This window comes from Dromiciops gliroides, chromosome 3, assembly GCF_019393635.1.
Source record: "Dromiciops gliroides isolate mDroGli1 chromosome 3, mDroGli1.pri, whole genome shotgun sequence".
Taxonomy (NCBI): Eukaryota; Metazoa; Chordata; class Mammalia; order Microbiotheria; family Microbiotheriidae; genus Dromiciops; species Dromiciops gliroides.
In genome coordinates, this window is record NC_057863.1 from 657,642,555 (window position 1) to 657,662,271 (window position 19,717).

Consider the following 19,717-nt stretch of genomic DNA (forward strand, 5'->3'; position numbering starts at 1 on the left):
GCTGGGGAGGGGTGTCAGGACTGGAGATGGGGGGTGGGTTCTCTGGGGCCAGGAGGGTACGTGATCTGAGAGAGGAGAGAAAGCCCAGGGCCCCATGGGCCTGGGCATTGGCGTCAGCTGCCTGGGGGTGGGGGTCTTGGGCAGTCTGAAGCCCTCTGAGCTCTTGGGCCAGTTGTCCCATACTTCCCTGGCCCAGGTCTAGCCTCCCTTGTTCACCCATCCCCCATCCCAATTTCCCTTCAGGCCCCGTGGAGAACTGATGCCCCGAGGCCCCCACCACCGGGCCCCCACCCACCAGGCCTCCCTGAAGAGGGGGGCAAGAGGAGGAGATGGAAACACAGTCGCTGAGTTTGGAGAGGCTCCCGAGGCTGGGCCCAGCCCTCATCACTGGATGCCAATCGGGAGGCCAGGGCCCACTTCCCCCCAGCCCTCCAGAACTTGTTCCCCCACCCAGCGTGCCTCAGCCCCCTGGAGCTGAGTGAGAGGAGGAGGATACCCAGCCCCACCCCCCCAGGACTCACCTTGCTGGCTGGGCCTGGGCCCAGCCCCAGCTCCACCCCCAGGGATCACAGACTGACCCAATGGGGCACCTCAGGACTTGGGGGACACCCAGCCCTACTCCCCATGGGGCTTGGAGGGGCTAGGGCCCCTGCTCCCCCCTTGCCCCATTCCTCCCCCCTCTCCCGGCCCAAGGCCAGAGATGTCCGTTTTCATGTTATTTAAAGACAGACAACTTTTGGAGATAAGGCTGAGGCTTGTGTGGTGGGGGAAGCTGATGTGGGGGGGTAGGGGAGGGGGGGTGGGGGGAGCAGGGCTCATCTGTCCTTGCCCCTCTCTAAGGTTCATGACTCTTCCCCTCTCTATACCCTCCTGGCTGCCGTCTCTGACCCCCCCCCCCATTTCTTTCCCCTTTTCTCCCTACGTCTCTTCAATTCAGCTAGCATTTTTAAAGGACCTACTATGTGTTGGCCATTTTGCTTGGGTCTTCCACAATTCGACAAATATTCACTATGTGCCTAGTGTCCAAGGTGCCAGCTGAGTTGGGTCTACAGACAAGAACCAAGTGGCTCTGCCCTCAACAGGCTTAGAGTCTCCAAATCCCCAGGGTCACAGAGCAGGGCACAGGGAGGTCAGGCCTAAAGCCTGCTCGAGGAAGCTGCTGCTCTCTTGGCTCACATCTCAGTGGGCTCACATCTCAGTGGCGGAGCTTTGGGCGCTCTCTCTTGAGGGAAACTTTTGACTTTGCCACTGGGCTTTGCCCTGAGGGCCCTGGAGTCAGCTCTAACTCCTGTTCCTGTCTCTCTGAGGTCTGAGAGCTGCCCTAGAAGTTGGGGACCTGGCTCTGAACAACTGTGGGTACTGGGGCTCATTTCCTTAGGCTGTAGAATGGGTCCCCTCCCCCAAGGTTCCCTCTGGGGCTGGGGGTGTCTCCACGGCCTCGTCTGAATATTGAAAAGGGCTTTAGGGGCCAGGAACCACTGGGTTAGGCCAAGGGCTGCACGACTGGGCCCTCAAGGGTCCCTTGGCTGAAGGCCTCCACTCAGAGTGGGGTAAAGGTGCTGGGTCCTGTGTGAGTGGGAAGTCATAGGAGGGGGACATCACTGGACCCCAGCTGATCTGGGAAGTTCCCCAACATATACCCATGACCCCCTTCTTCTCAGAGAAGAGTTTAGGTGGGGCAGCAATGAAATCCAATTCCCCATACCCAGGAAGGAGGCCAAGGCCCCAGCCCTGTGATGGTGGGCTGAGGGGTTGGGGGGGGGATTGTCTCCAGCCCCCAGGTCCAGATGTGGAGCAGGGCAGCTGAGAACTGCGATTCCCAGAGGTTCCTAGGTTTGCAAAAGCCTGGTTAAACGCTCAGTGCTGGGGAGTTCAGGGGACAGCCATGCTGGGGCCTGCCCCGTCCCTTGATCCCTCCTGCCCCATCCCCACCACACTGTCCCAGCTGGGTTCCAGCTTAGACAAGAACACTAGTAACCATCATCATATTAATAATAATATAATAATGAATTAATTACAAATAAATGAAGAGAAACCACGAGTAGAAAATCTCCTTTGCCCCAAGAGAGGGCGTTGGGGCACCCAGGGGTCCGGCCCCTCAGCCCCCAATAAATAAGTGGAAGGCAGGGCCAGGGGCCAGGGTTGGGGCAGTGGGGTTATTGCCTTTGGGGAAGAATGGGGGGTCAGCAGGGGGATGGGCAGGGGAGGTGGGCTAGGCCCCTGCCTGGATCAAGGCCTGCTCCTGTTTCTTCTTGACTGAGATCCTCTTCTTTCGGGCTGCCAGCATCTCGTAGAAGGGGTCCACACTGACAGCAGCCCTGGGAGGGCAGGCAGAGGTCAGAGGGGTGGGGCACCAACCCCCTCATTCCGCCCCCCCCCAGCCCCTCAGCCCTTCCCCCAGGCCCCCCCTTCCCCCAGCAGGGACTCTCACTTGATGGATTTAATCCACTCGTCCTTCTCCTCCTGCGTTGGGCTGAGATGCGGTACACCATGTGGTTGCCCTCCACCACACGTCCATCAGCCCTCCGTCTTACAGGCCTTAATGAGCTGCCCTTGTTGTTTGGAATGTAGAGCTCAAAGCAGTTCTGGGGGAGACATGAGCTCTGGTGAGGCCTGGGGCCAGAGGGGCAGAGAAGGCGAGATCCAGGGGGCAGAGGTGCAGAGAGCAGAGGCCTCATGGGTACTCATGGGCACTCACCGGCTTCCGAGGATCCTCCACTTCTCTGATGCTCAGATTCTCCAAGGGGATGATCCCCCGGGGTTCTTGTCCTGCCGAGCCAGAGGAGCCTTAACCCCCTGGGGTTCCGGCCACCTTGGCCTCAGGCCATGGCCACCCCCCCCAGCCTCTGGCTCCCAGCTCCCACCCCCACCCCCAGCCTCTGACCCCCAGCCCTCCCCCCCCCAGCCTCTGGCTCCCAGCCCTCCCCCCCACCCCAGGCCTCTGACTCCCAGCCCCCCCCCCCTCACCGTGGTATACTCAAAGTAGTAGAGACAGTTGTCAGTGAGAATGAACCAACGTCGTTTCCAGGTCTTCACCCGGCCCCCTGTAAGGGAAGGAGGGGGCGGGGGGTGGGCTCAGCAGGGGGGGCCGGGCCAGGCCCAAGGACAGGGGCTCAAGGGGGTCTGCTGGGGACAGGCACAGGGACAGGCAAAGGGCAGAAGAGCAGAGGCCTGAAGAGGAGGCAGGATAACAAGGAGAAGAGGGGGGGCCTGGACCTCCCTGCTGGCTAGGCCCCAGATTCTAGCCTCCTAATTCTGCCTTCGTCTTGGGAGCCCAGCAGCAGCCCCCCACCCCCAGTCTCAAAAGCTGGGCCCAAGCTGCCTCCCTCACTAAGGCTACCTCTTAGCTCTTCCATTTCACCCAGGGGCCAAGGGCAGGGTAGCAAGGAGCAGCAGGACAGGTACCTACCTCCTGGGGGAGAGGGCAGGAGAACAGGCAGGACCAGGCAGCAAGGAGAAGGAGGCCAAGGGTGGGGGTACACCCCCCAAGAGACACAGAGAGAAGCAAAGACCAAAGAGACAGCCATCAACACACACAACGAAATGTTTTGGGGAAGGGAGAACGGACAAGGACCAGGCCCAGGGGGGGAGCAACGTGGCGGGGGTAGGGAGGGGGGAGAGAGATGGAGAAAACTAGTTACATCCAGACAAGGAGGGAGGCTGCCCCCAGACCCCAGAGCCCCTCCCCGGCCCCGCCCCCGCCCTGGCCCGTGCTCTGGCTACCTCTTCCCTTCTGCCTCCCCCCAAGGCCAGCCCCCACCCCTTGGCGGCGGCGAGTGGCGGCGTACCTAGTTTGAGGAGCCAGCCCGTCGCGGTCAGGGTTGAAAAAGGTGTGGGTCAGGTCATTGCCATCGTCCTCGGGATCTTAAAAGGCTCGGTTGCGGATGCTATCGTACAAGTTCTGAGAGGAAGAGGAGGAAGGAGACCACGTGTAAGGGCCCCCCAGCTGAGAGACAGGCCCTGTAGAAAGGGGGGGCAAAGAAGCGGGGAAGACCGAGGCCACAGGGACGTGGGCAGAGATCCCGGCAATGGCCAGCGAGGAGGTAGGGGTCCAGGGGCACAGGCCCAGAGCCCACAGGCTCACAGGGGTGCCTTGACCTCAGGGAGGGTGGTTCCACCGGGGCCTGGGCTAAGTAGGGGAGGGAAACACCGGCTAGAGCAGAAGGCAGCCTCACCCTGAGCAGCTCCTCGGGCAGGTCCCCACCATCGTTGTGCCCCGGTTCATGGTGATGAACCTCTCGACACCCGGCTTGTCCCGCACATTAGGGTTGTGGAGGCTGGTGTTTAACATGATCACAGCGAATGAGAGGACGTAGCAGGTGTCTGCGCTTCAGAAGAGGAATGGGATGGGGTGAGGGGCCCTGATCAAGAGGCTGGCCGGTCTTTGCTGGAAGGCCTCCAGGGACAGGGAGCTCACCACCTCTAAAGGCAGTCCCTTCCTCTCTGGGATTTCTGGTAGAGCAAGCAAGCCCCTTCTTCCAGCAAGTGCCTGAACCTGCCTCTCTGAAGCCCGCCCCCACCGGCCACGCTGCCCCCTCCCACCCCCATTTGCAGGCCCAGCATGCGCTGACACAAAGTGGGCCCTGGGCCAGGCCCACCTGTGGACTGGAAGACCCCCGGGTTACACAGGCAGTAGCGCTGGGCAAAAGCCTCCATCATGCGGTCGATCTTCTGGGCCTCCCCGGGAAGTCGGAAGCTCCACAGGAACTGTCTGAGGTGGAGGAAAGCAGTGAGGGGGGAGGGGAGAGGGAGCAGGGAGAGCCCCCCCAGCCCCAGGCGGAAGGGGGGATGGCACCATCCAGGGGCACTGTGTTTGCCAAGAGCAGCTCGGAGGGAGGAAGCCCAAAGGTGACCCAGAGATGCCCTCCGCCCGGCCTCCTCTCGCATCCAGGCCACAGTGGTCACCTCAGCGCCTGCACCAGGTTGAGGTCTGTGAACTCGTGCAGGTCAACGAAGGCGTGCAGGACTGCCAGATTCAGCTCCTCCCTGGCAGGACAGAAAGGGGACACCATGAGGCCTGGGAGGGGAGCCCCTGGGCCCGCCCGGCCGCCGGATTTGGGCTGCCCGTGCCCACCGGGTCTGGGCCGCCAGCGCCCACCAGTGCCCATCAGCTCTGGCCGCCCTTACCGCTCCCCCAGGTAGTCTCCAATCGCTGTCTTGTTGAGGACCCCTCGCCCTTGTACAGGAAGCGGGAAATCTCCTCGGGTGTGTTCTGGAGCAGCTCATTCTCCACCAGGAACTGGATTCCCTGGGGAGGGAGCAGAAGGGAGAGTGGAGTGAGGGGTAATCCCGTGGCCCCCCCCCACCTGCCTCTCCCCAACTCCCACCCCCGGCACCTTCTTGGGGTCCCATGTTGAATTTTCTTCCGGCCCATGGCCATCTTGCGGTTCCTCTGCAGGGTCTTACTGCAAAGGGGAGAAGTGAGCAGTTGGGGCTGGGGTCCTGGGGCTCCCCCAGGACCCCTTCTCTGCCACTGCAAGGGTGCACAGCACAGATAGTTCCCTAGTACTTTGGCACTTATAAGGCATCAACAACATGTGGGCCCTAGGCTCTGTTCAGGGGCCCAACCTGCCCTCAGGGACCTTACAGTCTAGGCTGGGAGATGAGAAGGGTTGAGGGGGGTCCCTGGTCCAGGGGTGGGGGGGGGCTGCCCACCTGCCCTCGTTGGCCTCCAGCCCCTCCACTTCGCTCATGGCCTCGCTCAGCTCATCCCGGAGGCGCTGGATCTCCACCAGCAGCTCCTGCTTGCGCCGCCGGATGCTCTCCAGCTCCAGGCGCTCCTCGGGGGTCAGGTCCGGGGGCACTGCGGGGCACAGGGGGACCCAGGGCTGGCCGCGGGGGCATGCGGGGTATGCACCTGCGTGTGTGCTGTGACTGCAGGATGTGTGTATGCCTGCGTGTGTCTGCAGGTGTCTGCCTTGGCATAACGGGGTGCGGGGGGGGGGGGTGCACGTGCGGGAGTCCTGGGCTTGGACCCCTGGATACGAGTGCCTAAGGTCTGAGGAAAGGAATGTCAAGGTCTCCAGGGGAAACTGAGGCAGTGCGGATAATGCTAAAGCTAAGTTTAAGAATGGGGTAGGGGGAAAGAGGGCAAAGACTCTCCCCCTCTTATCTCCACTATGTTGACCCTCCCTCGCCTCCATTCTTCCCTGGGATAATTCCCTCTTTCAAGAAAAATGGTCTCTTCCGATCCAGCCCCCCCTCCCATGTGAGCCTGGGATAGTACATCCCAAGGCAGGAAATGGACTCGCCCAGGGAATGGTTTCGACCACGCCCCCCTGCGCCGGCCGGAAATGGTATCGTCCTGAACAATGGAATGGAACGTCCCGTCCCCTCCCAGCCCCCCCCCCCCCCCCCCCCCAGAACTCGTTCCGCTCTCATCTCACCATAGACTCCGTCCTCCATGGTGGCTAGGGCAGCCCGGCACGGGCCCGTACCGTGGCTCGGGCCGCCGATTCTTCGCGGGTCCTTGGGGCTACGCTCAGCCCCTTCGGCCGCTCCCGGGGCCGCCGCCGCCACCGCCTCCGCTCTCGTGTGGCGCCGCCCCCCCGGCCAATAGGAACCTGAGCTTGGATTCCGTGGGTCCAATGGACGTTGAGGGGCGGGTTGCCTGGGCCAATGAAGCCGGGTGGAGGCGGGGCGAGAGGAGGCCGCGTTGCCTCGGTGGACAAGGGGAGGGTGGCCGATCGAGCCAATGGAACTCGGTGGAAGGGGCTCAGAGCCCCGCCCTCCACGCTGGACCCAATGAAAGTTGGGGCCCCGCTCAGGGGGGCGGTGCAGATAGGACCGGGAGTATCAGCCCCGGAGAAAGTGACAGGGAATAGACAAGGGAAAGCTTTGGTTTGAGATGGGCAAGGGCGTCTGCGCCTGCGTGAGAAGGCCGGGAGACAAACGGGAGGGGGCGTGTCCTCTCTCCAAGCCGGAGCGTTGCTAGGGGGTGGGCCCGTTGCTAAGGGGTGGCAACAGAGCTCAGGCCCAGAAAGAAAAAAAAAGTTCTGTTGCTTGGCAACAGCTCAAGGCTGTGGAGGAGGGCGGTGTTTCTGCGAGGTCCCCGCCCGGTCCTGACCAAGCCCTTTCCCTTCTCCCACAGACTCCTCTCCTTCTCTGATTCCTGCCTCTACGGCTCCTCCCCCTTTTCTATAGCTCCTCCCCTTCCCTCTAATTTCTCTCCCATTTCCTAAAATCCGTCCCCCTCAAGCTCCTCCCCTTCGCCCAGACGCTCCTCTTTCACAGACTCCCACCCCCATCCTGGCTCCTCCCCTTCAATGTCTCATTTCCCTTGACCCCTCCCCCTTCAGACTCCTCCCCCTCTCTTCACCTTCTCCCCTTCCCTCTCCATTCACACTGCTCCCCATTCAGGAGGTGACCCTCCCCCACACTTCACTTCCTGTTCTCACACTCCTGCCTTCTTCGTCTCCTCTCTGGCTGCTGTCCTTTGCCCCCAGTTTCCCCATGTCATCCCTAGCATGGACTGAACTTCCAACTTGTCACTTACCGCCTGGGGAACCTTGAACAAATCACCTCTCTGGACCTCAGTTTCCCCATCTCTGAAATGAGGGAGTTGGCCCAGATGACCTCTGACCCCTTGCAGATCTAGCTCTGTCCTTGGGTGCCTCCTTGGACCCCTCGCCCCTTCTCAGGCCCCACCCTCTTGGGCAGGGGCCCGTGGAGGTTCCCAGATCCCTAGTGGGAAAGGATCTCTGACGCTTCTAATCCAGTCTCCTGGTTTTACAGATGAGGAAACTGAGGCTCAGGGAGATTGTTACTTGAACTCTGGTCCTCTGAGCGCAGTTAGGGCTTTTTTCTCTGGGAGGGAAAAAAGGAGGTGCTGCCCCTGATCTGGCTCCCATCCCCATTCCCCTTCCTTACCCACAGGGGACAAGCCTGAAAGTCTGGTGGTGTCAGTGCTTCCAGACCAGCTTCCCCTGGGGATTAGCTAAGGAAACTGTTCCTGCCTCTTAATCCCCTCCCTGTCACCTGTCCTGACCTTCAGAAAGTCTGGAAGCTCCTATCCCCTGACCTGGTCCTCCAGAAAGGGTCCCAGCTTTCCTTCCAGGCCTCTCCCCCCAAGCCAACTCCTGATCCCATTTGGGCATCCTGAACGACCCCCACAAAACCCCAAACCCCCAGGTTTCACCTTCCCTCCCCCTACAATCCGACTGCTGCCAGGCTAATTAATTCCATCCGGTCCTTATCAGGGTTACCAATGGATAAAGGCCACAGGCAGGGGGGGTGCAGTGGGGGGGGGGAGGACCAGGCTTCAGAGGGATGAAGAGGCCTTAGAAGGCAGGGGAGAGGGTGATGGGCCTCGGAAGGATGGGGGAAGATCAGGTCTTGGGCCAAAAGAGCCCTGAGCTCTTTGGAGTGTGGTGGGACATGGGCAACCTGGGACCTGGGAAGGGACCCTGAAGGCTAGGGGAGCACAGGCTTGGGGTACCCAGGTACCCAGGAGGGAGCCCAGGGCCCCCCAAACTGGCCTGGGGCTGGCGAGACTAGCTGGGCTCCTGGCGGCTAGGCAGTTGGGGGAGGGGTCTTCCTCCCTCTCCCCTGGCTCAAGCCCTCACTGCAGGCTGGCACCTCTCCCTGGGTACACTTATGGAAATGAGGCACTGGGCCAAGGGCCAGGACTATGGAGCAGCCACCTTTGTGCCCCTCCCAGCCAGGCACACAAGCACTTACACAAACCCATGATGGCTTCACAACTCTTTATTCTGGGATTGGGGGTAAGATGGTTCCCTCCACCCAGGCAATGGTGGAAAGACCCCAGGGTCCATCAGTCTCTTCCACACTTGCCCCAGAGCTAGACAGGGGCAAGGCAGTGCGGCCCAGCCCAGGCCCCGGCCTTTTGCGCAGTTCAGTTCTGGGCTGACTCATGCTGCAGCTGTTCCAGTGTCCAGAGGCCATGCCCGGTCCTAACCTGCAGGAACACCACCTGCTTTGTTCTAGAGGCCTTCCAGAAAAGTCCCAGGGAAGCCCTGGAAGGCCTGTCCAGGATGCCCCCTCCCAGGGCACAGGGTCACAGGCTCCCCAGCTAGCAGAGCTGAAGGGAATACATTCCAACCCCTTGATTAACCTGAGAAAGGAGGGGAAGGGCTGGTGCCATCCCCCCCCCCCCGGGGAGGGGCAGGGGAGTCATGCCAGGATTGCAGCCCTGGGGCCACTGGCTCTAAAGCTCACTTCCCCTGCCTGCCCAGGGGCCTCCCTCCTGAGGCCAAGGGGCCACTTTCCCCACCCCTTCTGCAGCAAAATCAGGAAAAATCAGGGAGAAGATGTATGATTATATACATATATATATATATACATGTAATGTGTAGATAGGTATAAATATGCGCAGCATTTTGGAGAAAGACATTGGCTATTTTGGTGGCCCAGAGCATCTGGATGCTTCTGACTTGGCCTGCACGACCTGTCCTCCTCTCCCCACCTGGGGCCTGAACCAACGGGCTTCCTGAGCCCCATTCTCTTCTGAGGGTGGAGGGTCTAGAACAACCCTGACCACCCCCGGCCTCTTGGACTTCAGGCAGAGCCCAGAAGGAAAGCTCTGGTAGGCAGGGTGACGAAGGGGTCAACAGGGGTAGAACGGAGGGGGGCCTTCACCCCCCTCTTGTTGGAAAAGTGGGAGGAGGGGCTACCCATTCAATTCTTCTAGAAGGCTCCACCACAAAGCCACCTCCTGCCCTAAGTCCAGGGTCCAGGTGCAAGCACTGCCTCCCCTCCATCCTAGCCTATGCCCTGGGAAGGGGTTCTCGGCCTGTAGGGAGTCCCCCAGACCTAGATTCTTGCTCTTCCCACCTCTCTTGGGTGGGGGGTGTGTGTGACATGACAAGCCACTGAGGCAGCCAAGGTCCATGACATTGGGAATTGCAGTCCCCCAGCCCAGCCTGTCTTCCTTCAAGGGGGTGGGGCCAATTCAGGGGATGGGGGTGGGGGTGGGGTGGAGGCCCTGGGGCTGGCCTCCAGCTGGGCCTCACCCCTCTCCTCCTCCACCTCCTCCTCCTCCTGGCAGCAGCTGAGGGCCACCTCGTTTTCATAGCAGAAGGCAGCCAGGGAGCCCGGCAGGCCCCCCTTGGGCCCAGGGCTGTCACTGTCCCCCAGGGCCCGTCTCTCGTCCAGCTCCCGCGCACTGCAGACAGGGGTCCCTGGCACCTCATAGGTTCGGTGAAAGTGCCGATAGTCCACTTCATACTGGGCTCCTCTCTGGAAGAGCACGGGCTCAAAGCGGTGACCCCACAGCAGCTCGCCAGGCAGGTAGGACGAACGACACTGGGTGGTCATGGCTGTGGCCTCCACCATGCCCTCCAGGATGACCACCAGCTCAAAGTCCGCTCTGGCCAGCTCGGCCCGGCCCATCTCGTACAGCGGGCTCGAAGCGTCGATCTCGTGAACGATGGTGATAGGAGACACCAGGAAAATGCGGTCTGTACCCCCATCGAACCCCACGTCCACATCCTGGTGATCCAGGGGGATGTACTCGCCTTCTGGGGTAACTCGAGGCTGGGGAGAGGTGCAGGTCGGCCAGACACAAAGGGATCACAGAAGCAGAGACACGGGAGGTGAAAGGGGCCGGAGAGAGAGCGACCAAGACACAACAGGCAAAGCGAAGCCAAGAGAGGAGGAGCAGAGAGGGGGAAGCACCAAGGACGGGGGCAAAAATGTGAGAGAGAGCAGGAGGCCGGGCGGACACACACAATGGGGGGGGGGGGGAACAAAGAGACAAGTGATTTTCCCTAGTCGGAAGGAGACCACACGCGGTGGACGCCAGTGGTTTGCCGGAACTCCTCCCGCAGACACCCCCTCCCACGAGGACTGTGGCTCCCACACTTCCTCTTGGCCAACGTCGAACCACTGAACCCAACAGGGCTACAGCAATTTGCGGCCTCCAGCCCTTTCCAAAGCAGGGTCTGGGAGCTGAGGCCGGAGCTGCCCCATCTGTGGGATGGGAATCTAGAAGGAGCGCCTACAACGTCCCAGGCTCCCTGGGAGCCAGTCTCCACTCAGAGGGTCCCAGCTGTCCTTGGCCGAGCCAGAGGAAGCTGAAGTTCCCAGGAGCCCCTGAGGCATTACTCTCTCCTCCAGACTGGCGGGGAGTCATGCTTCCCATGAGGTCTGGAGGCTGCTGTCCACACACTACAGGGGTGACTCCCTGCCCCAGACGGTCCTGGGAGCTGTGGTCCTTAGACCCTCAACCAGCCAGAAGCTTCTGGGTCTCCAGCCCCAATGCCAGAGCCCCAAACCAAGGGTGGCTGCGAATCGTGGCTTCCCAGCTTCTCTGGCCCCTCGAATTACTGGAGCTCAGCGCTCCGGGTCCGGGGGGGGGGGGGAAGCCCCTGGGCCCTTGAGAGGGAATGGCAGTCCCACCCCCAGGAGGGGCCGTTCCCCAGACCCACCTGGAGCAGCTGGGCCCGGACATGGGCCTCCACCAGGTGACTGCGCCGCAGGTTACCCACCCGCCACATGAGGCAGAGGCGGTGGTCTCGCAGTGCCACCACGGCGTTCTCGCTGAACACCAGCGTCTCGTTACGCTTCTTGGGCTTGGCGATCTTGGCCATGATGGCGCCCACCACGAAGGCGTCCAGCACACAGCCTGCTATGCACTGCAGGACCACGGCCACCACCGCGGCCGGGCACTCCTCGGTCACGCTGCGCACCCCGTAGCCGATGGACGTCTGGGTCTCCAGGGCGAAGAGGAAGGCGGCCAGGAAGCTGCCCACCTGGGAGAAGCAGGGCGCGGGCGGCGGGGGCGCGGCCAGGTCCCCGTGCAGAGAAGCGATGAGCCAGAAGGCCAGGCCGAAGAGGAGCCAGGAGGCCACGAAAGAACAGGAGAAGAAGAGACACATCCAGCGCCAGCGGACGTCCACGCAGGTGGTGAACAGGTCGCTGAGGTAGCGCGCCCCGTGCTCCCCCAGGTGGACGAAGCGGACGTTGCAGTGGCCGTCTTTCTTGACGAAGCGGCCCCTCCGCCGGGGCCCCAGGCCCACTTCGACGCCCCCCGGAGAGCGCCCATTGCGGCAGGCTGCCAAGCCGCCCCCCTCACCCTGGTCCTCCTCGGCAGAGGAGGGGACGCCGCTTAGGCGCCGCAGAACGCGGGCCACCCCCATGGGGGCTAGCAGGCTGTAGGGCACCTGTGGGGGAAGGACAGCGGCCAGTGCTCCAGTCTGAAGAAGCAGGATGAAGACCACAGCCCCCCACCCCCATGACCCCAGGGGCTCCGGACCCCTTCTTTCACAGGCTAGCCATAGGAAAGGGCATTAGGGGCTCTGCCACTGGACGGAACACCGGGGCCCAGTCCGCTCTGCCCTCCCTCCCTCCCACGTGGTGCCAGGTCAGGGCAGCGCTGGGCCCTGATGCTCCCTTGCCCCTTCTCCCCCCCTCCCCCCCCGCGTCAGGAGCAGCTTATGTTTCCATATTCAGCCAAGACTCAGCTTAGGGGATGACAATTTCATGTCAAAGTCAATATCTAATCTGGGGACAGGTAGCCCTTCCCCCAACCCCGAGCAAGGCAGAGATGGTCAGAGACTGACTCTCACAGAGACGCAGAGAGACAAAAAGGGGCCCAGAGATGTCAGGGAGAGATGCAGAGACAGCAAGGGGCCCAGAGATGACAGAGAGAGATGGTCAGAAACTGCTTCTCATAGAGAGAGATGCAAAGAGACAGCAAGGGGCCCAGAGATGTCAGGGAGAAATGGTCAGAAACTCCTTCTCACAAAGACAGATTCAAAGAGAGACAGCAAGGGGCCCAGAGATGACAGAGATGGTCAGAAACTGCTCCTCATAGAGAGAGATGCAAAGAGACAGCAAGGAGTGCAGAGATGTCAGGGAGAGATGGTCAGAAACTGCTTCTCATAGAGAGAGATGCAAAGAGAGACAGCAAGGGGCCCAGAGATGTCAGGGAGAGATGCAGAGATAGCAAGGAACCAGAGAAGTCAAGGAGAGATGGTCAGACACTCCTCACAGAGACAGATTCAGAGTGATAGCAAAGGGCCCCGAGGTGACAGGGAGAAATACATATACAAGGGACCAGAGATGTCAGAGAGAGATGCAGAGATAACAGGAGCACCAGCGCCAGAGGTTAGCTCTTACGGATATCGAAACATGGGGTAGAGACAAGGACCACTTAAGACAAATGGAAACATAAAGACTCGTGTGGCTGACAGTGTCTCTAAGATGGGTAAAGCTGTCAAAGTAGCCCATCTCCCCCTCCACAGAAGACAGTGGCATAAGGGACCGGGTAAAGGCAAACAGGTGGGCAGAGAAGGAAGCCTGGCAAGCAGAAAGAGCCCAAGATGGGTGGAGGCTATGGGGTCTAAGAGCCTCCGTCCTGCCTCCCCCCCCCAGGTGTTTGAGCCCCCTTACCTGCTGGGGCCAGCGGCCCCCATCCCGCTTAGCAGGATCTCCTCTGTGTCCCGTGTCAAGGGCCCAGCTCCCTTGAGGGAGAACGTCTGTGTGGCAGGGAGGGGGCAGGAGGGGGGAGTGTCCGGGCACTAGCCCGGGATCAGAGCTGCCTGGGGGGGGCAAGGGGCGGGGCCAGCTCAGGGAGCCGCAGAGGGGGAGCCAGGCCAGGGGGAGGGGAGCCCAGAGCTGGCCCTGAGCCCAGCCTCCTGAGAAAGTTGGAAGGGACAGAAACGAGACCAAGGAGGTAAGAGAAAGATGGGGTCAAAGGAGAAGAGCATCACCCCAAGATGGGGAAGAGGAGGGATGACAGACATCTATCTAGACAGACTTGGAACAAGGACCAGTGACCTCTGAAGATATTGGTGGGGCAGGGGAGAGGGGAGGAGGAGAGAGATGGAGAGGAGGAAGGGGAGAGTGAAGAGGGGGTGGGGAGATGGAGTGAGGAAGAGAAAGAGGGGAGGGGAGAGGGGGAGGAAGGGGGGAGAGGAGCGAGAGATGGAAAGAACCAGGGGAGAGGAAGAAAGGAAAAGAGGCAGGCCAGAACCAGGGATGAAAGAGAGGGTCCAGGAACAGAAATGGAGACAGAGAGAAGAAGAAAATGGCAGCAGATGCGGGGGAAGGAGCAGGATGAGAGGGATGGCCAATTTAGGGAGGGAGGCTGCCAGGGAGGCCCTCCTGGGCCAGCCAGAATCATCTCAGAACAAGCCCTCATTCTCTCGGCTTTTATTGATCACACACATGCCCATCTCCAGAGAACCTTGCCCTCCTCCCTCCCTCCTCTTAAGTCCCCTTCCAAGTCCATGGGAGCTGGGGGGAACCAGTCCATTCCTGAAGACCACAGGGCCAAGGCCAATCCTCACCTGGGCAGGCTGGGCGAACCCCCTTCCATCTCTGAGGACAAATGCATCCAGCCAAGCCCTGCCCCTCCCCCTCCCCACAGGGAAAGAGGCGCAAGCAAATCCTGTCAGGGAAGAGATGGAGCCAAGGAGGCCCAGTCCCGGGCTAAGCTGGCAGGTCCAGGCTCCTTTCAGGGGACACAGCCTAGCACCCCTAAGCAGGGAAGGGACCAAGGCAGGAGTCGCCTCCCCAGGCCCAGGCCTCAGACGCTGATGGTGCGGAAGACCGTGAAGCCAGACAAGGCTGTGCTAATGAGGACGCCGGGGCACTGGGGATGCCAGTGCAGCTCCTTGATGTCCGTCTCCCCCTGGTGCACAAACAGCAGCTGCTGGGGGAGCTCAGCCACCAAGGGATCTCCCTCTTCTGCGCTGCTCATCTCCGGGTCCCGCTCCACCGCCAGGTCCCACTGGGTCAGCTGGTCGTCTGCCCCCGCTGCCGCAAAGACCCCGCCGTCCTGGGGGTGCCACTCCACGGAGGTCACGGGCGCCACGTGCTGCTTGAAGGTGGCCACTGGGGAGCCAGTCTACAGAACAAGGGAGGCTGTGAGCCACACAGTTGGAGAGAGCTGCCCCACCCTGTGCTTGGGACCCCTGGGTTCTCCCCAGGAGAATCAGGAAAGCATCAGATCAGAGGCCGAGATAGAGAGCCCTTGGAGGGCCTGTCCCCCCACCCCCACCCCCAGCCTCAGTTTACCACTGTGTATAAAGGGACTGGACCAGTGGATGTCTGAGAGCACCCCAAGATACCGGGGCTCTCTACCAGGGTGTCAGAGGCTCCTTCCCTTTCTGGGCTGAGGCTTCCCATCGACAAAATGAGGAAGGAAGTGGATCTGACCCCTGAACCCTGTTTCAAGGGTCTCTGGGGTCCCAACAGGAAAAGGGACAACAGCAACTCCCAGCAGCCTCAGGGGAGCAGCCAACCCTGGCCCAGGTCTTGGTCCTAAGGGCCAATGGAGCACCTGGAGGCTGCTGGGGATCGTGGATACAAATGGACCACTGAGTCCACCTTCCCCATCTTACAGCCAAGGAAACTGAGCCCGAGTGGCAGGAGTGACTTCAAGGCCACAAACTGAACTGGTCCCTGCACCCATGGAGTCTGCTTATAGGAGGGGGATGTCTCACATGCACTGGAGTACACGTGCATGTGTGCGCACGGGCATACAAACACATGAACATATGTACCACTGCACAGCCTGAGCACACATACATACGTGCACACACGCACTCACATGAGTGCATCAAAACCACAGAATGTGAGAATTGGAGCAGCTCTCCAGCTAACATCTAAGCAAATCCCACTTGGCTCCCCAGCCTGTGCTTACGATCCCCCACCCCCAAGGAGAGGAAGCCCAATCCCTATCCAGAGGGTTCCTCTATACTGGGGCAGCTCCAACCATCCAACTGTTGCTCCTGGTTGGGCCAGGGGGCTCACCGTGAACTGCCTGAGATCCCAGACTTTGAGGGCGCCGTCATCACCCCCGCTAAGCAGGAAGGACGTCTCTCGACGGCTCCAGCTGATGACATTGACATCTGCGTCATGGGCAGAGGGGGCTGTGAGCATGCAGGCCCGGCTTGGCGATGCCCGGATGTCCCATATTCGGATGGAGGCGTCGGCTGAGCAAGATGCAAATACCTGATAGCAGTGGGAAGACATTCATGGGTGCAGGTATCCACCCCGCTAGCTCTCTCCTCTATAAGGGGAAGGCTGCAGGCCCAACACTCCATCCACAAGGCAGCTAGGGGGTGCCACAGGGTACAGAACTTGAGGCTGGAGTCAGGAAGATCTCAGTTCAAATCCAGCCTCAGACACTTACTAGCTGTGGAACCATGGGCTGTGGGCAGGTCAATTCTCCTCTGCCTGCCTCAGTTTCCTCAACTGTAAAATGGGGATCAAAACATCATCTGGGGGGCAGCTAGGTGGCGCAGAAGATAAAACACTGGCCCTGGATTCAGGAGGACCTTAGTTCAAATCCGGCCTCAGACATTTGACACTTACTAGCTGTGCAACCCTGGGTAAGTCACTTAACCCTCATTGCCCCGTAAAACAAATAAATCTTCCTCCTAGTGTTATGAGGATCAAATGAGATACAATTTGTAACTTACTTGGTATATAATAGGTAGGTAATAAGCGCTTGTTCCCTGCCTCCCCCCCCCCCCCCCCAGAAGGTCGGCCTCACAGTCCCCAGCATTTCAGAGAGCCCTGGCTGTGGACCTCACCGTGTCCTCAGTTGGTGACCACTGCAGATCCTCCACAGAGCGAGAATGAGCAGCAAATGGCCGCTGATCCACGTGCCAGGAGCCCCCCTCGGTCGGGGTCCAGAGGTGAATGTTTTTTTGACAATCACCACTCAGCAGGCGACCTGCGTTCCAGACAGACTCATTCTATACCACTCGTTGCTTGGAAAAAAGACTCATCTTGGTAGTCTCAACCCCCCCCCCCCCAGCCCCCGGCCCCATCCTTCACACTTCTCTCCAAACCAAGCCAAAGCCTCCTTCCTGCTCAGGGTCTCACCTGGTACCCGGGGGGACCAGTCCAGGGCAAAGCCCTCAGTCATGTGGCCAGCAAAGGCAAACAGGGGCCGGGTCAGGGCCTGCTCATCCCTCAAGAAGGCTGCCAGCACCTGGGGGTCATCCACTGCCTCCAGGGGCCTACGAAGAGAAAACACCTCCACCTGGCCTTTCTCAGACCACACCCCTGCCACAGGGGTCTCCCCGAGCCAGGCAACCTGAGGGAGAGGGAAAGGGAGGAGACCAATCAGGGGGCCTGGGGATCTTCCGAAGCCCCCCGAGCCAGGGGAGCCGGGCTCCCCAACAAAGTCCCCCTCCCCCAGCTCAGTTACCCGGACTCGGTTAATAGCGCCATAGTGGGGGACCATGGCCAGCTCCAGCTGGGGCTTCTTCTCTTCCTCTTCTTCCTCACTTTCGCTCTCACTGTCCTCATCGGCCTCACTTTTCTGGGTGCCGTGGAGGTTATGCATTCGTATCACCATCAGCCTGGGGGGGGCAGGATTCAGAGCTGGGGGGCAGTCCCACTCTCCCTTCGCCGGGCGGGGGAGCTGAGAGGTGAGGGGCGGGGTGAGGGAGCCCCGAGCCAAGAGGGCCCAGAGAGAGCCACACCTGCGCCCAGCATGCTCAGGGGCCGCTGCTCAGAGACGAGGAGCGGACAGCCCAAGGGATGGGAGCAGCGGTCTCCCTACGCCCATCCCTGGTGGGAGGGGCCTGGGCTGGGGGGGGGGGGGGCAACACACCTGTTGCTCTGAGCACTGGGGGCCTGGGTCCCAGCGCACAGGTAAAGGCACAGGGGAAAATCGCTGCGGGAGTCCCCCAGCTGGTCTCGGACGATGTCGAAGCTGAGGCATGGCGAGCCTGCAGGAGGGAAGGGAGGAGGGGGCTCGGTGAGCCAGTCCAAGGAGCCCCCGCCCCCCAGCTCAGCCCCTCCGCCTTCCCCTCCCTTCCCCTCCCCCCGCCTCATATACCTCCGGGTTCCCCTCGCCCCCCAGACCCCTCCCCCGCCCCGTCTCTCCCGCATCTCCTCTCCCCCCGCCCCGGCCCCCTTCCCGCACCGGTCTGCGCGCGGTGGTACAGCACGTAGGCCTCCTGGTCCCGCACCAGCTCCTCGTCGTCCTGCAGCGGCGGGCCCCGACCCGGGAGGTAGACGCGCGGTGGGCTGCTCGGGCTCTTGGCCTTCGCTCTACACGTGCGATCGGAAGCTTTGCGCGCCGCCATCTTGGAGTCTGCGCGGCAGCGACCCGGGCTCCGCCCCCTCCTCCCGTCACCATAGCGACGGCCCATTCCGGTGAAGCCCTGAGGAGCAGCTGGTCCGCGCGCGGCATGCCGGGAGTCGTAGTTCTGAGTGAGAAGGGACCCGCCCCGCTCCCGGGAGTATGAGCCGAAAGCCCGGGGGCTTCCCCGAGGGGAGGGTGGGCCTGGCGCTTGGCTCCCGACTTTTCTCTTTTCTGGGGATACCCACTAACGCCTCCACTTTCTCCTCTTCCTTCTTTCCAGTCTGACCTCTGACCTCATCATTCCACCCAAACTGCCCTCTCCAAAGTGACCAGTGATGTCTTAGTGGCCTTTTCTCTCGTCTCCTCCTGCGCCTCTCTGCAGCCTCAGACACTGGGGCTCACTCTCCTCCTGGACCCTCTCTCTACCCATTCTCCTCCTCCCTCCCTGGCCACTCCTCTTCTGCTTCCTGGGCTGGAACCCCCTCCAGGTCACGCCCCACCCCATCCCCCAAGCATAGGTGGCCCTCAAGGTCTGTCCTGGCTCTCTGCTCTTCTCCCTGCAGACCCTCTCACCTGGGGGCCCTGCTCAGCTCCCATGAGTTTAATGGCCATATTTATACTTTTTTTTTTTTTTTTTTAGTGAGGCAATTGGGGTTAAGTGACTTGCCCAGGGTCACACAGCTAGTAAGTGTTAAGTGTCTGAGGCCGGATTTGAACTCAGGTACTCCTGACTCCAAGGCCGGTGCTCTATCCACTGTGCCACCCAGCTGCCCCATATTTATGCTGATGACTCAAGCACTCCTTTCCTGCCCCAGTTCCTCTGCTGACCTCCAGCCTCAGATCTCCAACTAGTAGTCCAGGAGACACCTTAACCTCAGTATAGCCCAAACCTCACTCACTCTCTGCTCCCCTCCCCCCAAGTCTCTGACCTCCCCTATTACTGCAGAGGACACCACCATCCTCCCTGAACTCCTTCCTCTCTCTCACCCCGCCCCCCCCCCCATCCAATATGGTGCCAAGGTTTGTCGATTTCACCTCTGCTGCATCTCCCCACTGACACCACCCCCACCCTGGTGCAGACTCTCACTCCTCACCTCTGAACTACTGCAGTAGCAGATGGGAAGGCTGTCACCCCCTACTCAACACTCCAGCAGTTCCCCTCTCCCTTCTCCCTTCTCCTGGGGCCCCTGGCTTCCTCCAAAAGGTCTGCTTAGATGTCCCCTGCTACAGAAGGCCTTTCCTCATTCCACCGGCCCAGATCGCCCTGTTCATTGCTGTTTCTAAACCTGTGGTCTTTCCTGACTGGGCGGGGGTGGGGGTGGGGGGGTAAGCTCTTTGAGGTCAGGTACATGGAACCTCGTCCTTGTGCCCACCCCAAAGCCTAACTGGGTGACCAGCCCCAGCAGCCACTCCATTGATGCCCACTAAGTAACTGTTGAGGAAGCTGCCTCCACTCAGGGCTCCCTCCCTCCAGAGTCTTGCTGGCTCTGTTTCTGGGTCATCCTGGGACTGATTCCTGTGCTGTTCTCATTGGGTGTTTGTGTCTCTGACTCCTGGTCTCTCTCCCTCCCTCTGCCCTTTCTCTTTCTCTGGCTCTATGTCTCTCTCTTTCTGTCTGTCCCTCCCTCCCTCCCTTTCTCTTCCCTGTCTTTCTCTTCCTCTATCTCTCTCCCCCATTCTGTCTCTGTCTCCCTGTTTGCCTTT

General features: G+C 60.8%; 3 protein-coding genes across 3 annotated transcripts; all 3 read right to left on the minus strand.

Annotated features, from left to right (window-relative positions):
* Positions 1-1,985: 1,985 nt before the first annotated feature.
* On the minus strand, positions 1,986-6,524 carry CYTH2 (cytohesin 2). The gene is given in 18 exon segments (XM_043999102.1): positions 1,986-2,318; positions 2,432-2,474; positions 2,477-2,585; positions 2,699-2,766; positions 2,964-3,074; positions 3,410-3,412; positions 3,789-3,807; positions 3,809-3,901; positions 4,176-4,213; positions 4,216-4,323; positions 4,599-4,711; positions 4,906-4,986; positions 5,128-5,165; positions 5,168-5,248; positions 5,337-5,354; positions 5,357-5,405; positions 5,656-5,803; positions 6,387-6,524. Coding segments are annotated over 18 exon segments (1,245 nt in total). The 5' UTR covers positions 6,406-6,524; the 3' UTR covers positions 1,986-2,212.
* A 3,367-nt stretch (positions 6,525-9,891) lies between these two features.
* KCNJ14 (potassium inwardly rectifying channel subfamily J member 14) lies at positions 9,892-13,462 on the minus strand. Its single transcript, XM_043997014.1, has 3 exons — positions 13,354-13,462; positions 11,388-12,122; positions 9,892-10,494 (listed from the first exon to the last, which is right to left on the minus strand). The coding sequence occupies exons 2-3, from the start codon at positions 12,096-12,098 to the stop codon at positions 9,892-9,894; spliced, it is 1,314 nt and encodes a 437-aa protein (XP_043852949.1). The 5' UTR covers positions 12,099-12,122; positions 13,354-13,462.
* Positions 13,463-14,100: 638 nt separating this feature from the next.
* On the minus strand, positions 14,101-18,045 carry GRWD1 (glutamate rich WD repeat containing 1). The gene is made up of 7 exons (XM_043994988.1): positions 17,852-18,045; positions 17,537-17,654; positions 17,129-17,282; positions 16,801-17,014; positions 16,506-16,648; positions 15,721-15,921; positions 14,101-14,812 (listed from the first exon to the last, which is right to left on the minus strand). Exons 1-7 carry the CDS (start codon positions 18,012-18,014, stop codon positions 14,492-14,494), a joined length of 1,314 nt encoding a protein of 437 aa, XP_043850923.1. The 5' UTR covers positions 18,015-18,045; the 3' UTR covers positions 14,101-14,491.
* Between the last annotated feature and the right edge of the window lie 1,672 nt (positions 18,046-19,717).

Coding starts and splice junctions, on each gene's coding strand:
- GRWD1 (XM_043994988.1), bottom strand. CDS start 18,014: ATGGCGGCGCGCAAAGCTTCCGATCGCACGTGTAGAGCGAAGGCCAAG. Junction 17,655..17,851: donor GTACCACCGCGCGCAGACCG/GTGCGGGAAGGG, acceptor TCCCTCCTGCAG/GCTCGCCATGCCTCAGCTTC. Junction 15,922..16,505: donor GGTCACCAACTGAGGACACG/GTGAGGTCCACA, acceptor CACTGCTATCAG/GTATTTGCATCTTGCTCAGC.
- KCNJ14 (XM_043997014.1), bottom strand. CDS start 12,098: ATGGGGGTGGCCCGCGTTCTGCGGCGCCTAAGCGGCGTCCCCTCCTCT. Junction 10,495..11,387: donor TCCGGGCCCAGCTGCTCCAG/GTGGGTCTGGGG, acceptor ACCTCTCCCCAG/CCTCGAGTTACCCCAGAAGG.